The following is a 16,273-nucleotide window of genomic DNA, read 5'->3' as shown; positions in this document are numbered from 1 at the left end:
AATAATAAATGTTTTGTCAAGCCCCTTTAAAAATACTCAAAATACATATTTTGGTAATTATTTTATATTTAGTTACAATCTCCCTCCAACCTTTTAAATATTGCAGTTTCAGGCTGATCCATTCTAGACCTGTGTATCACAGAAGAATAAACAGATTCCCCTTCTTCCAAGTATCTACCTTAGTCCTCAAAGCCCTTAGAATCCTGAGTCCCTTGAAACAAATCTCCATATTCCCTTCCCTCAGGTGAGGTGTGGGCCCTGGAAAATAGCCCATGTGTGTTCCTGCAATCACTTCAGAAAGAAACCATCACTCGTCATTCTTGTTATCTCTTGTGTACACTGTATTTTATATTTTGTAAAGAGTTTTCATATCCATGATACCATTTAATCCTCCTATCAGCCTGTGAGGCAGATTATAGGAATCTCATTCACAAAGGAAACAAGTTTCAGAGCGGTTGCACGACTTCCCTAAGGACACACAGCAGCAGAGTGGGAATGCCAGGACTCATACCGATGTCTTATGGTCCCAAGGGCAGACTTTTTTCCACGACATCAAAGCAGCCTCCATATCAGAATGACCTGATGAACAGTGTAGCAGGGTGACAATATAGAACTCCAGGGGCCTTTTGCTTCGAAGGAAGGAGATAACTGTGGGACCCATAGCTTCTGCTACAAGTTCTCAAATTCTCACTAGTGGGAAAATAGCATTGCTACGAGGTCAGCAAGAATATAAGTGGGTGGGTTGGGTTACCAGTGCTCTGAGATTTTACTCTCTTAAAGTAAAACCATTAAAACTGTGGTTCCTGCCACCCTGCCCACTTGTGACTGTAGTTAGAACATAGGTTCACCATTAAATCACAGATAGGTCCCAATTATACCAGAATCCATCCATTCACTCATCCATTCACTCACCAAACATTTATTGAATATCTCCCATTTGTTGGGTACTGTGCTAGCAGCTGGGTGGCAACAGTAAAAGCCCAACACCCAAGATGACTGCATCCTAGAGGCAGATCCCCCAAAATAAACAAATGACCAAATATATAAACAAAGTACTACTGACTGTGAAAAATACAATGAACAAGAGGCCACCGCTGACAGGGATATGTGTGGAAACTGGCCGTGTTCCCTACCCACAACCCATCATCCAGACTAGGGGATGCCCTGTTAATAAACACATGCCTATGACAGAAACGACAAAACTTCTTTGAGAATAAATAATGAATTATCAAAAGGAAAAACCAAAAATCTTCCTCACGATAGGATTGAAACTGTGGCAGCGGGAAGCCAGCATCAGTCACCACTTGGCATTAATAAACCATAGGCAGCTGGCTAGGGGTCTGTGTTAGCCCCCCGCTAGCAGGTTCTGGTCTTTCAATACCGTTTTTACCAGTGGAGAAAAGACAAGGGCTGGGCCTTCAAGGAAGTGGGTTCTCAACTGTTTACTGAGCTTCCACTGGCCAGCCTGGATGAATCAGGCCATTTTGAGATATTTTCTTTCCACAGGAAAGTCATAAAATGTGCTCTTTCCAACTGCTAAATGCTTTTAAGTACACAGTTCTCCTGGGTATACATCTCTTATTTTTTGTGCCCAGATGCGCTTTCAGTTCAAACGCTGACCATAGACTCTACAGCAAGAAACGTCTAAATCCTCGCCTTGTCCAAACCTACAGGGGGTCTCAGAGCCCTACGAGGAGAGAGAGGAGGACGCAGCTGGGACAGCTCCTGGGCATCCTGCCCCCACCTGTGTACATCTGCCTTCTGTACTAATAGGCTTTCGTCGTGCCTAGGCATGCACTGGCTTTGGGTTTTTATTCTGTTGTCCTCTCTGGGTGTGTGTAAGCTTTAAACCCAGTCTCAGGCAGAAGCAATGTCTGCCTCCTGGTATCTGGCCCCCAGCCCCATTTAGCTGGAAAGTTTGATCTAGCCATGGGGTTAGCTTGATCAACTCTCTCATAAAGCCTCAGGCTTCCTGGACATGTTCACGTTTCAACCTGACCTTCTATTATTTTAGGTTTTTAAGGATACAAAGAACTCTGGCTGTCTGTTTCCTAAAGAAAATTCATCCAAGCAGTTACTTCTCTTGGATTCCTGACATCAACACATCTGCTGCTGTTTACCATTCTAGGACACTACCAGGTACAGAGGCTCCGAGGCGGGAGGGAGGGAGGAGGGTTGAGGGTGGGGTGACAGCATGAAAAGAAAGAGACGTCACCGCTTTTAAGGGTTCACAATCTAGCAGGATTCATAATGCCATACAGTTAACCATAAAGCAAGACGGAAAACTGAGAGGACCACACCCAGGTAGAGTAAACCAATCTAGGTGCATATGAAACTTAATCTCACTTTGAAGACACTTGATAGTCACTTCTTTCCCTAGTGTGGATAAGACCCAAGGAGCTCTGTGAAAAGCACTCTACACCTATCATGTTCATGAAGTTTTCACTGCTTATGAATACAGTCACCCCTCTGCATCCACAGACCCCTGCAGATACCAAAATTTGCGGACGCCTAAGTCCCATATAAAATTTGCATATAACCTGTGCACGTCCTTCTGTATACTTTAAAACATCTCCAGATTGGTTATGCTACTGAATACAACGTAAATGCTATGTAAATAGTTGCCGGTACTTGGCAAATTCAAGTTTTGCTTTCTGGAATTAAAAAAAAAATTTTTTCTGATCCAAGACTGGTTGAATTTTCGGATGTGGAACCCGCAGATACAGAGGGCAGACTGTACAGTGGTTTTCAAACTGCTTTTTAGAATTCAGGTGGTGTTTTAAAAGGTGGTGTGAAACTAACTCTCAACAATGCTAATCCCTGCCAAGAAAATGGGCCCAGTGAGTGGGAAAGGAATCTGTCCCTCCCATAATTTTATTTGATGAAAATAGTCTGTCACTTTAAAAAAAATTGGAAAACTATTTAACCCAAGACACAGTCTTGGAGGCTTTATTTTCCTACCTTTGAGGTCGCTAGGATGAAATAATTTTGGTATTTTTGTGGCCTGGTGAGGAAACAGTCATCAGAAATCTTTTAGGACAACAGTGCTTCCACTATTGTATTAATTGTAAGAAAGTGTAGGACGTTATGAAGTCAGAAGGAGAATCTGCCTGCGAGCCGTGTTGCCCCGGCTGCTGTGAGAAAGCCTTTTTCCTCAGGACACCTTGAGGGTGGACTGAATTCAAGGAAGATGACTTTTTTTTCCTGGTAGTACTCCAGGAACTGGAGCCTTTCAAAGCGATATGACATCATCTTTGGCCTCGAGAATTTTGAATTAAGCAAGAGGCTTTGTCTGTCCAGAGAACTAGGGTTAGATTCAGAGGATGCCTTGAAATGATGTCAAAGCCAGAATCTGATGTCAAAGCCTAATCCTTCCAGCAAGAAAACAAGTGACTTCTTCCAGTTGGGAAATAATGGTCCGGTCTCACCCATGGGGCGAGGCGGGGCTGTGAGCTGACATTCTTAGAAGGCAGCACTTGCATGGTTCTCTGCCTCTAGGATAAGATTTACTCAAGACCCATTTCCCGACTCAGCCTCTCTCCAAGTATTGCCTCTGGCTCGCCATCAAATGTTTAGCCAAATGGAAATCACTTCAGCAAACCATCATCATCATCAACACGCTGCATCCTGGTAATACCCCAAGCTACTCTGCAAGCTTTAATTGCTTCACCAGATACTGAAGTGAAGACCTCCTTAGCTCATCAGCAAAAATTGATTCAGTTCTGCCTCTTCCACTGTAGGTGACCCAGACTCTCAAATGTTTGGAGAAACTGGATATATGACTGTTAAAGAAGGGTCCTCATTGCCAACCAATCAAAATGCCAGTATACTGTTTTTTAGGAAATCAAATCCATTCAATACATTTATGATCTCTAAACCTAGGGGTGCAGAGACACAATATACATTTCTAGCAGAGGCAGAAGAGGCCAAGAGAACAGAATATAGCCATTAGTTGAATGCTGTAAAGGCTTAAAATAGAACTTCTGCTCTTTTTTTTTTTTAATTCAATTTGAGGGTTGTGAAGGACTAAAATGAAATAATCCGTAATCCTCAATTCGAACCAGAAGGTTTGGAATAGTTTATAACCACAAACAAAAACAAGCCAATTAAGATGGCCTCTTTTTATAACCAGAAGGAATTCCAGAGAGATGTCTTTATCCAATCACAAGTTAACAGCAGAAGAAATATATCTACACATTTTAAACTTGCAATTTTTTACTATTACTGAGTATTTACATCTTCCAGACTTCTTGACCCATCTTCTAAGGTCACACATTTTTCTCAAGAATCAGAAATTCTCAGCTAATAGTTAGTATATCTGGTAAGGTTCGTATTAAGTACAAAGAAATGACTGAAAGATGCTACCAATGAAGGTAGGTTATTAGATCTTTTTTTTTCCAAAACATCACCCCAAATACATAAAAAGATACATAAGAGACTGCTGGGAACGGAAGGCACAAAGAATTTATAAATCTCTTTCTTCCCAGTGATACTATGGAGGTTGAAGTAATTATGCACAAAATTCTCAGCAATTCAGAATGTGAAGAATGCCATGATGACCCCACTCAACTCATTTCATCTCCCTGTGCCTCAGTTTCATCTGGAGCAGGGCAAGAAGGATCTTTTTCTGCACAAAGGCCAATTTGCAAAAAATAAAAAAGTTAGGGGGCTACACTTTTCCTTATTCAAAATGAAAATGGCTTATTGAGTCCCAATTTAGATTGCCACTTTACCAAATGGAAAAATATTCGTTGGAAACTTTGTGCTACTTCTGAGCCAAGGAATGTTAATATTCTGGCATGTTTATCATGTTTATTTAGTACTAGCATGAAGACAACATTCTAATCTTTGATACTTGGCTTAGATGGGGGCTTCTGAAGCTAGGAGTCCTGAGGTGTAGTAATCACTGTTACCATTAGCTTTGAATTAACATAATCTGGGCAGTTAAAAAAAAAAGAAAAAGGATTCTCAAATTCTCAGGCCAGGCCCCACCCCAGAGTTAATATCTCAGAGACCTAGAAAACTACTTACACTTTAAAGTTCCCCATTGAAAATTTGAGCCCCAGTTCTTGAGTAGCCTCTGGGAAGCCTTTAGAATCTTCTTCACTGATCTCGAAGATTCTGAGATCTCTTTTGAGCTCTAAATGACAAGTCTACACTTGCTTCCGATATCAGATAATCTCACAGATAAGTATCCTCTAGTAAGGCTGTGATGACAACCTTAAGTCCTCAGACTTTGGATATTATTCATACATCTCCTGGACTGACTTCAAAACTGAATCCTCACTGAGCATCTCATAGTTTTATTAGTCAAAATATACTAGAGAAAAATATTTTCTGTACTTCACAAGTTCAAAAGCTTAAAGGTAGAAATGGGAGTGGCAAACTTAAGTGCCTGCAGGGCCAACAGGTAGTATGAGGCATTTTTTAAAAAGGAAGGAAGGAAGGAGGGAAAGAAGGAAAGAAGGAAAAAAAGAAGGCAGGAAAAATCCCACCAGTTGGCTTCATTCAGTTTATGGCCCCAAATAGATTTTACAGTGAGATAGCCACGTAGATTCACTGCTTGAGATGAGATGAAAAAATATGGCGTATTGTGAAGAGTGGCAGGGACCCACCAAAGGATGAAGAAGTTGAAGGGTGAGTGGAGAGGGAAGGAGGAAAAGGGCCACCCCACAGGTCACCAGTCCTCTTTGTGGCTTGGCTGAAGAGACGTGAAGCACATAACCAGATGGAAAGCAGATGCCAGTCTGGTCTTGCCATGTTCACCCATCCCAGTCACTCTCTCCTCCACTCCATCCAGCACAACACAGTACAGGAAGAGTAAGTGGCAAAACATAACACTTAACTTGTTATCCATCTTCATAGCCCCCAGCCCCATCCCTCACTGCCTAGCATCCAAGGGCCTTCTTCCCTTGGTTCCATCCTTCTCTCTGGATTCCCCTTCATAGTCACTTATCCCCACCACCTAGTGACTCTACTTTAAGTTACAAACTCTCTACACCCAACTTTATTCTACCTCCATAGTTTGTTTCCCCATCTGACTTTCTCTTCCTAGAAGGCCATGATCTTTCATGTCTAAATTCCATCCGTTCTCCAAAATTCTGCTCAACTGGCATCAGAGCCATAAGTCTTTTTTCTTCCCCATCTCTAAACAAGGAAGTACTTTACCTGAACCGGGCACTGATCTTTTTTTCCACCTTGTCTTATAATTACTGCCTTTCCTGGACGGTAAGCAACTGGAACCCCTGGCCTAGATATTTTTATGTCTCCCAGAGTATCTAACACAATACCTTATACACATAAGACACTCAGTAAATATGTGGTCAGGTGATCTGCTGATTGTGTGATTCATTCATTCATTCATTCATTCAACAGAAGAATAATCACTGTTTGTTCAAAGAGTATTGCAAATGCCTTGAGACTCATCAGAAGTTTCTTTTGGATTTTCTACACCACTTTGCTATTGCATGTTAAAAAAAAATCCTTGTGCAAATACAGAAGATACAAAAGCAGGAAAAACTGATTCTGTGAAATTTGCTGGCACTCTCCCTATCAGTGAATAACAAAAAATTCCTGGGTTTAAAAAGACATTCATAATGTTGTGCAATATCATGTAACTGCCTGCAGTCACGGTCCATGAGAATGTGTATTCCTATTCTGAACTTTAAAGGTTAGGCTTAAAAGTCTAGGCTATGGGGTTGACTCCTAAATTTATGAGACTAACACTGAATAAGTTATCAGCTTTTTCACATGCACAAAAGCTATAATTAGCTCAAGATTTTGCAAAACTATGAGCCACAGTGGGAAGGAGTCAAACTCCCTGTCCTATCAACAGATCCAACCAAGTGAAAAATTACATTATTTATTTTTCAATGGGGCACTTGGTAATACAAATATTTTAAGCAAATTCATGTCTATGAAATGCACCTTTAAATGTAGTTCATATGAGTATTGGATTTCCTTATAAAAATCTATGTACTGCCTATATATTAAATAAGCATTTTACATGTATATAGACTACATCAAAGAATTTTTAGTCAGAATTCACAGCAGGTATCTCTACATTAATACCAGATTACATGAGTCACATAACACTTGCTATCTTTTCCCATCCCAAGCCCCTGACATCACACCCTTACATTAGTTTGTGGAACAATATGCTATATCTGGCAAGAAACACTCATTATTTTGGGTTAAAATGAATTTCATTTTCTTGACTCTGTGTCTCTTACTGTCATTTTACTACGATACAGGGATATACCCCAGGTTACTCTGTAAGGAAAGAAAAAAAAAATTTCTTCTTCAATTGTAGAAGAAACTGCACAACTCAATCTGATCATTGTGTGGAGGAAAAAATCTTTCCAATGACGACATCTTCCTGTGTCACTTGATTTTATTATAGATGTCATCTCTGCGTGCTATATTAGTGCAGCTCTCTCTTCTTCTTTCAAGATTTTAATCTGAGTCTGTTGCTCTAACATTTTATCAGTTCAAAATACATGCTGTAAACCTCCGTGGCCATCAGATTTTCCTGTGAGCTAAAAATAACCCGTTCCTGTCAGTTAGAATTAGCTGATAAAGAGTGTCAGAGCCTGTTCTGAATAAGTTTGATGACTTCCTGTTTATGTGCCACTGACCCTTGTCTAATAAAGCTTCTTTGCCCTAGAATGAGAGGAGATTCTGCTGCATTCTATTCCTTAATGGCCAATACTGATTACTTTTGAAAGCCTTTAATACATTTCCCATATTAGACATGAACAGATGTCAGGTATGTTGCCAAGGGAAATTTCTTTTATGCAATCTTGGCTTGTTGTACAATAATAGCCCTTTCTCAACATGGGAAAAAATTACAGACCCAACTAATTTCCCTGACAGGGGAGAGTTACATATGTTTTCCACTTGTAGTTTTTACGACAAGTTTACAATTTTGCCAAACCTGGAACTAATTGGGACTGTTTCCAAAACCGGCCCAATAAACCCCCAAAAGTGTAGAGCCATTTGAAAAGGTAAGTCAGCGATGGTTTTTTGCTTTTGCATTTTCTCCATTTTGGTCACAGCAGGGTGCGGGTGGGGGGTTAGATTGCAAAACTATTTCATTTAAGTCGCTTAAACACTTACTGTTTCATATCCTCCCAGTTTTTGAGCAGCTTGAAACATAGTCCAAAGGTTAACTGTTAGAGGGACAATAAGTATTTAGATAAGCATTGCATTAACATATTTCCAAGAAATGTCAATTAAAACATTTTGCTTTGTTTTTTTCAATGAGAAAGAGAAAAAAAGAAAAAAAAAGAAATACTAACGTAACCCAGAGAGCTAAGTTCTTAGGAAACATTTTGCCAACAACAGGATATATTAGTACCACTTAAAATATTTCTTAAGAAACAGTCACAAATACGGAAATAGTTCTACTTTTAGGATAAAGGACAAACACAATTTTTAGTCCTATTGCCATCAGCAGACCAAGGGAAGCTAAGTTACAGCCTCCTTGGGAAAAGAGGGGGATTTCAAAACGGGGGCTGGGGCTTCCCTGGTGGCGCAGTGGTTGAGAGTCCGCCTGCCGATGCAGGGGACACGGGTTCGTGCCCCGATCCCGGAAGATCCCACATGCCGCGGAGCGGCTGGGCCCGCGAGCCATGGCCGCGGAGCCTGTGTGTCCGGAGCCTGTGCTCCGCAACGGGAGAGGCCACAGCAGTGAGAGGCCCGCGTACAGCAAAAAAAAAAAAAAAACAAAAAAAAACGGGGGCTGTTCTTGTAGGACCCTTAGAAAGAAGCCATTGACTAAACGGTAATATATAATGCCTCCTTCAGATAAGAACTCTCCATAATCAATAAATAACAGCCACTTTAATATATGATTAGCTTCTTAATAGAATGTCTGATGGCAGCACTATATTAAAAGCTCATAGCATATTTCACTAGCACATGGTACCTTGCACTGAGCAGGAAAATAGATATTTCACCCTTGAGGCTGCAGTGATACAACAGATCAAAGGAAAGGAAGATACTGGTTCACAGAGGAATTGAGTCATTTGTCCACTCAGTCCCCTAACTTGCCTGTGTGATGTTGCAAATATGTATTTTTAAAAACAATTTTCTCTTCTTAGGACATGCATGTGTTTATGCTATTAAACATCTACGCCAAATTGCTAGCAACCCTGTTCATTTGTACTAAATACCATGGAATGGGACTGCTACGGATTTGATTCTTTCACAAGAGGGGAAAATTGAACTTCAAGTAATTCCTTGGTAAATGAAATGAAGAATAAAATTAAAAAAAAAAAAGGCTCTTTGACACAACACGTTCGAGAAGCCTCATTGAACCCTGCACTATTTCAAAGCTATCAAGAGCCTTGCCTCAGCCGTGATTTAATCTGAACCAATGCATAATGCAACAAAGCTGTTCATAGTACATTAATTTTACTTCTATTTCAAGCAACCAGTTTTCAGACAAACATTGTAATCATCCGTAGTTATATAAGTTTATAATGGCTGCGAGCGTTCTCTTGCAATCAGTGCCAGTTGCCATTAGGTATGTAAATTGTTATGTAAAACATACAGGTTTGACATTCTTCATCAAAATGACACATGGTTTTAATCTAGGAAGATACATTTGGAGAAAATACTATTTCAAGCCAGGGGCTCATCGCTTTGTGTGCCACAAAGTCCAGACAGAGGCAGTATATATATTCAGTTGTGAAATCAGGACAGGGTCTGGGTTTCTTCTCTTTTTATAAGGAATTCTGCTCAGCTAAGAGTTCCCTGTTCTACTTTAAAATATATGATGACGCTTACATGTACATGTCAAAGTAATTCAAAATTGGGCCCTCGGTTCAAATTTGTGTATTTCTTGTTTCCTCTGAAGTCATCAGGTTTTTGTTATCTCCTAACAAATTTGGGGCTTAGGAAATATGTTTTCTCTTTGTGGTTGTTTTGTCCATCTTTTAATGTCCTCCTTTTAAAAGCTGTCTCTTCAGGCAACATCTGTGCCTGATAAAGCTACGTCATATTATTATCTCAGAAGAAAGGCGTTACAGACACTCAAGACTGACAAAACAGAAAATGAGGAACTTTCAACATGTCTATTTCCAGTCATAATCAGTGGATTCGAGCCTATAAATATCTCACTGCAACTGCCCCAGAAGGGAACAATATCGTGGAAAGAGGCAGGGGGAAAAATTCCTGGCCTGGATGATTTGTAGATTTAGTATAAACAGAGAGCATCATCCCCAGAATAGGATTTCAACATAATCCTGAGTCAAAAAAATTTTTCCCCAATTCAAAGAATCTGAGTGGTTTTGATATTTCAGAAATGAAAACAAGTATACTTACTCTGTTTAAAACCTAAATACGGTATTCGTTCTATTGGTGTCTTCCTTTCTTTCATGTATTTATAAAGTGCCACCAGGAAGGCCTGCTCATCTGCCCTGCACTCTTCACCAATTCCAACCTTTGGTTTTTCTTCATTGGAGACTTTTTTACAGTTATTATGGTTATTCTTCGGCTTGGTCAAGGCTGACCTGGCCTCACATTTCACCTGGAAAAGGGAAAAAAATATGCCACATCAAATCAAGCACAGCTCTGGAACACTTACAAAGACATAGCTAGGACAGGAACCAGTAAACTACCCTTGCCCTGAAATAGCTCTTAGAGGCACTGCTGAATATGAATTGTCTTCGACCAGGAGATGGTAAATTTCTGTGAAGGGCCCGATAGTAACTATGGTAGGCTTTTGGGCACTATCGTCTTGGTCACAGCTATTCAACTCTAGCAGGAGAGCCATCCCAGACAATATGTAAATGAATGGATGATGCTGTATTCCAATAAAATTTTATTTATAGAAACAGGTGGCCAGTGGGCCATGGTTTGCCAAACTGTGCCAGCCTCTTTTAGACTCCTTACAAGTATGTTGATATGAAACCAGAAACAGTGTTTGCATCTACTAGGACCATTCTCCTGTCTCTTTATACACTTTATTTTCCTAAGGAGCACCATCTGTTACTATCATTCAAGGAATCCTGCGTTCTTAATAACAGTCCCATGTTTCGCATTTTGTATCAAAATGAAAGGCCAAGTGTATTTCTTCATAGTAAACTTATCTTGTTGCCACTCTTCCCAGCAAACTGGAAAAACAGGTCAATGCTGGCAGATGTTGGCATCAGGAATACCAGCAAGGTCTCTGCTATCTGTCACCCGAGGGTGATGCCCAGACACACCCTCAGTAGGAAAACAAAACACCCCACTCTTTAAGGAGGGCGTCTCGCTTTTCAGTCAGCTCTGAGAATCTCATAGATGTTAAGTTGCCACAAAGGAAAAAGTAGAGGTCAGCTAAAAACCCAAGAAGAGTAAGTGAAAAGCTCCATAATTAATAAATAAATGACAGTAAATGGGCCAGATGTTCTTCCCTCCACGCTCCAGGCAGATATGGAGCTCGCCACATGGAGCAGCCAACCTTAGGTTCCCTCCTCACTGCCACGTTCTCCAAGAGGCCTTTGATGGTTGTTAAATGTAACGCTGAGCTGCTGAGCTATTTTAATTGTCAAAGGGGGAAGTACAAAGGGTCAAGCTGGGAGTTCAAGTGAGCCCATGGGGAATGTGTACATTCCAATATTCTTTACATCTCCCGATCTAACGTTGGAGAGAAGAGGATGATTGCCCAGGAAATGTTATGAATTAAAATGTCCCACACATTCAACAAGGTTTTCCATTTCAGATTTCTGACCCCTCTTATTCTTTCCCTTCAGAGTCTCCTTCCCAAACGCTAAGAACATAAAAGGCTACACTTATTTATTAAAGGGAAACAAACGTCTCCTCTGCATGGGTCTTCTTTATTGTTTATTCTCTCAAATGGACACACTAGTTTAATATCTTTAGAGTCCTGGAAAAAAATAAGACTTCCTGCACAACTCAGTCAACTGGGCCTCTAGATAAGATTTTAATTTTTAAAGATCAGTGGAAGTGGGATGAAAACATTTTTCCATATAGGATTTCTTCTTACAGTATTTTCAAACTTTAGTACTTTGTAACATTATAGTAAGGCAGGCATCCTGGGAAACTTTATATTGTCATCATTTTTCACTGTCAAATTTCAGATTGTTGAGTCTAAAGTTCTGATGAAATCTATCATTTAACGGCTCTTTGAAATCATAAAATCACTCCAGTTCTAATCTGTCTTGCTCTCTGGCCTTTTTTTGAGTGCTTACTATGTAGCCAGGCTCTATTCTAAGCCCTGTTTTGGCCCTATCTCATTTCATGCTCACAACCCAAATGGGGCAGGTTATTACTCTCTTAGGGAGGAGGAAACTGAGGTACAGAGAGGATGGGTGACACATCCAAGATCGCAAGATCAAGTCCAGGTTAGTAAGCGGCGAGTCTGGAATCTGAACCCAGGTAGTCTCACTTGATGGCTTGTGGTTTTAAACACTATTTTACTGACACTCATAAAAACATTAAATTGATAGTCGAAACATACTTCCAATTAAAGAGCATATCTTATCACTAGGCATTCTAAGCCTACAGCTTAGAAATGTGATTTATCAAATGAGAAGTTGAAGATAAAACTCGGTGGTTTCCAAAGTGTAAAAGGGCTCCATTCCTTCCATTGTGTGTTGAGCAGAGGGAAGGAAACCAGTATCAATGGAGCAGCGACAGTGACCCAGGTACGGTGCCCTGGGCTTCACACAGTCTACCTAATGTTCCCTAGAATCATAAAAGGGAGGTTTTGAGCCCCATTTTACAGTCCAGGAAACTGAAGCTCAGCGGTATGTATTTTAGTGCGTGGCTAGTGTCGGGTAGCGCTCTGAGTTGAGAACTCAGGTCTGCCACACTCCAAACCTGTCTTTTAAAACCAGGAGTAGATGTCAGTTTTACATATAAAGCAGGCTGAGGTCTTAAATCTGCAGTGATAAGGGGCCACTTATTTATCTTGTTAGGTCAGAAATGCCACTGTTCAGGGAGTATGAGGTTTGCCCCTCCGTGTCCTGGGAGCTGCCTCACCCATGCAGAAACACCCAGAAACAGAAGGAAAACAGAGGGCGTGCACAAACCCGACCCAAAGTCATTCAGACCCCGTGATCACAGGGGAGGCTCCAGGGGATGCTGGGCTGCCACCGACTGAGCTGCATCCTGAAAGTCAGGGGGCTTCTCTTGGGGGCCGGGGGCTTCGTAAGACATGGACAGTGGTTTCTGTTCTCGGACTAGCTCCGTACGTAAGTTTCTTTACTTAACATAAATGAGCCCTTTAGGGTATTATTCTGTTTCTGGATAGGACCAGGCCAAGTTCCTTTCTACATTTTTTTCACACTTACCGGAAACATTCTCAGCGTTTTAAGCTACTGAAATATGACACGGGGAGCTAGTCTTCATGCTGACCTTGAGAAAGCCCAGCCTTTTGATGGTAACAGTTAATTACTAGATCTGTCCCCCGCCTCCGCCCCCCCAGACCTGAACACCTTACACTTGTTGAGTTCACTAAGAGCTTTGGGGTTTCCAAAGTGATTGAGGAAGTGCTAATTAAAGAATCCACATTTAACATTTTCAGCGAACCACCACCTATTTGATATTAACCGCATCCTTTCACTGGATTGAGCTGTAGCTAATTCAGCCTTCAACTGGGGCAGCAAGATGTGCCGAACCAGCAGGAAAGGAACTAGAGTCTAATTTCGATTTGGTCACTAACTTCCCAGGAAACCCTCATTTTCTTCCTCAGGAAAGCAAGAAGGATAATCCCTGGGGTGAGTTCTGCAGACCAAATAGGATGAAAAATATTGAAAATAATGCAAGTATCACATTTGTGAAATATCAAAAGTATGTCTGTGATTTAAAGGAAAGAACCTATTGCAGTTTCCCTTTTTAATGTTCCTTTAAGAATATAAGCCACCTGTTAATGTACTTCCGGCCTTGGGAAAGTGCTTACAGGATGTGAAAAGTCATTTGCCTTTTATCAGTGGAGGCCTTTCATTAGAGAGCCAGGCTGAGAAGACTTCTCTTGTATAGGTCGCCATCATGAATGGGCTTTTGCCCCAGACCTGGATTTGTGTTGGACACATTCATGACATCTTCAGAGAATTGGTAGCCTCTTCTCCATGAGACTTTTGCTATTGTTGGAAAGCCATGAAATTCTCTGTCTCTTGGAAAACAGAGTCTTGCAAAGTTAGTTTTCATGTTCTCACTGAAAGAGGGCAAACCTTGGATAGCAACAGGCAAATTACTTGACTTGCTTTTCCAGTCAGGCACACAACAAACTGAGTGGGTTCTTATTCTAAGAGCTCTGCTGTGAGGAGCTGCAGGAAGCTGGTACTTATCCACAGTTAGAAATGGTCTGTTTGAGGCACTTTTGAAAAAAAAAAAACAAACAGTCACACGAGTCTTGGTCATAAAGCCAAACTATCACCTGAAATGTTGCTTCCAGTTCAGCAAATGATCAGATGGTCACAGACTTGTAACCTCTACAGTAGCGTTTCATGAGAAAAGACCACTTTAAGTCACAAACGTCTTTTTAATGCTGTCCTGGCCCCAGATGTGGCTTGTTCATTCAGCAGGTATTTTACATCCATTTGTTGGTGCCAACAGATAAGCCCGCCATACTTCATACCTACCAGTCTCTCTCTTCTAGGTGAAGCGGTCTTTCCAGACCCACTGGAAGCAGCCAAAGCAGGACTATAATCCAAGACTCCGAGAAGAGCAGGGCGTTTAAACCAGTCCCCGGGAGCTGACTGCAGCATGACATTCATCAAGTCGCCATTGAAACTAATGATGGAAGGATGATCCTCCTCCTGGTAAAGATTCTAAATGGCAGTGCTGGTGCAAATCAGGTGGAAAAGGTCACTTGGAAAACCCAGGCTTGACTACTATCCCTTCTGAGAAGGGTAAGTCAGTGAACAGCAATTCAGACTGCAGTTCTCTTCAGTTTTGTGGGTCCTAGTAGGAGTCCTGAGCTGCCTTCCACGGAGGGAGATATTAGAGGTGCTGTTCTTTCAGATCAATTGTATGAGTTCTGTAAAACTCCCAGAGGCATTCTTTGGTGGTGGCTCCAAATGACATGAGAAGGAGCTTCCTCCTGCTGGGCTCAGGTGCAGAACATGCTGGGATAAACACGTGATGTCACCTTAGAGGTATGGGGCAGGGCGCCAACACAAGACCTTGTCAGGACAAGCTCTGCTGAATGCCACGATCCTAAAACCCTCTCACTCCATTCTGCAGTATCTTGCAAGCCATGTCACAGGGAATACACTGTTCCCGCTGACATCCTTCAAGACCACAGAAGTCGAAGCCCTAGATAGGTAGTTGTAGGGCCAAGATGTCCAAATTACTAGAAAATTCATTTTTGGTATCCACACAGACTCACTCGCAGAAGGTTAAAGGAACAGAACAAAAATAACTTTAGGGAAAAACAGATTTGTTTTTAGCCAGAAAACACACATTTCTACTGGGTGGTCTCTTTTTAACCCCTTGCAATCTTGGAAGCATGAAGAAATTTTAACCAATAAGTCCTCAGAACTTCCTGATGAAATAATCCTTGAAGATAAGATACAGAATGCGAATGTCTGGGATTTGCTTCTTTACACTGGGAGGAGAGGAGGCCATGGCAGAAGAACAGCAGATGGTCAACAGAGAACTGAAGTCATGTTCTCCTACTTTAGGATCTTCCAAATTCACTAATAATGCTCCCATTTTTGTAAGCTTAGTCCTTGGATCTGGAAACGTGGCATCAGTTGAAATCCGGGCTTCAATTCAGGTCCTAAAGGGGCTACTGCTGTCTTTGGCACAGAAACAACACCTAAACGCAAACACCCTGTAAACGGAATCATGGAAACACGATCCAAGCCCACAAAAGTTAAAAAAAAAAAAAAAAGATAAGCCTAAAAATATGAAGTGACACTTCACCCTCCATGGTGCTAAATACTTCAGGCATGCACTTTCCAGATTCCAAAGAATGCTTAGGCCTCAGGGCCTGAAAAAGAGTCTAGAATTTGGACTTTCATTCTGCATCAAGAGTGATCTTTAAAAACATGTAAATCTATATATGAGTATATGTATACATGTAAGTACTGGGCTACGTGTCTTTAATTCTAAGGTAAATTAGAGGTGACTTTGAAAAAAAAGTAACTTGAAAAAAGATGAATTCTAGCCATTTCTAATTTCATTCTCTGTTAACTGCTGAAACATATTTAGATGAATACATTCAGAAAGAGGATGGTTCAGCTTGTCTATTTTTGATACAAGCAGAGTAAACTATGTCATTGTGTCACCTACTATGAAATCTCAGCCTCAATGA

The 16,273-nt window shown here is 41.1% G+C and overlaps 1 protein-coding gene across 4 annotated transcripts in view; it reads right to left on the bottom strand.

Moving 5' to 3' along the window:
• The window catches only part of ARID5B (AT-rich interaction domain 5B), a 192,500-nt gene that overhangs the window by 28,284 nt on the left and 147,943 nt on the right, over window positions 1–16,273 (bottom strand). For all 4 annotated transcript variants that reach the window (XM_060108803.1, XM_060108810.1, XM_060108807.1 and 1 more), the window contains 2 exons: window positions 10,330–10,534; window positions 8,119–8,171 (listed from right to left, as the gene is read on the bottom strand). In XM_060108803.1, coding sequence (XP_059964786.1) covers window positions 8,119–8,171; window positions 10,330–10,534 — 258 coding nt within the window. The remainder of the gene's footprint in view (window positions 1–8,118; window positions 8,172–10,329; window positions 10,535–16,273) is intronic.

The sequence above is a fragment of the Mesoplodon densirostris genome, chromosome 1 (assembly GCF_025265405.1).
Source record: "Mesoplodon densirostris isolate mMesDen1 chromosome 1, mMesDen1 primary haplotype, whole genome shotgun sequence".
Taxonomy (NCBI): domain Eukaryota; kingdom Metazoa; phylum Chordata; class Mammalia; order Artiodactyla; family Ziphiidae; genus Mesoplodon; species Mesoplodon densirostris.
The sequence above is the reverse complement of the archived record's forward strand: the minus strand, read 5'-3'. Positions and strand labels throughout refer to the sequence as shown.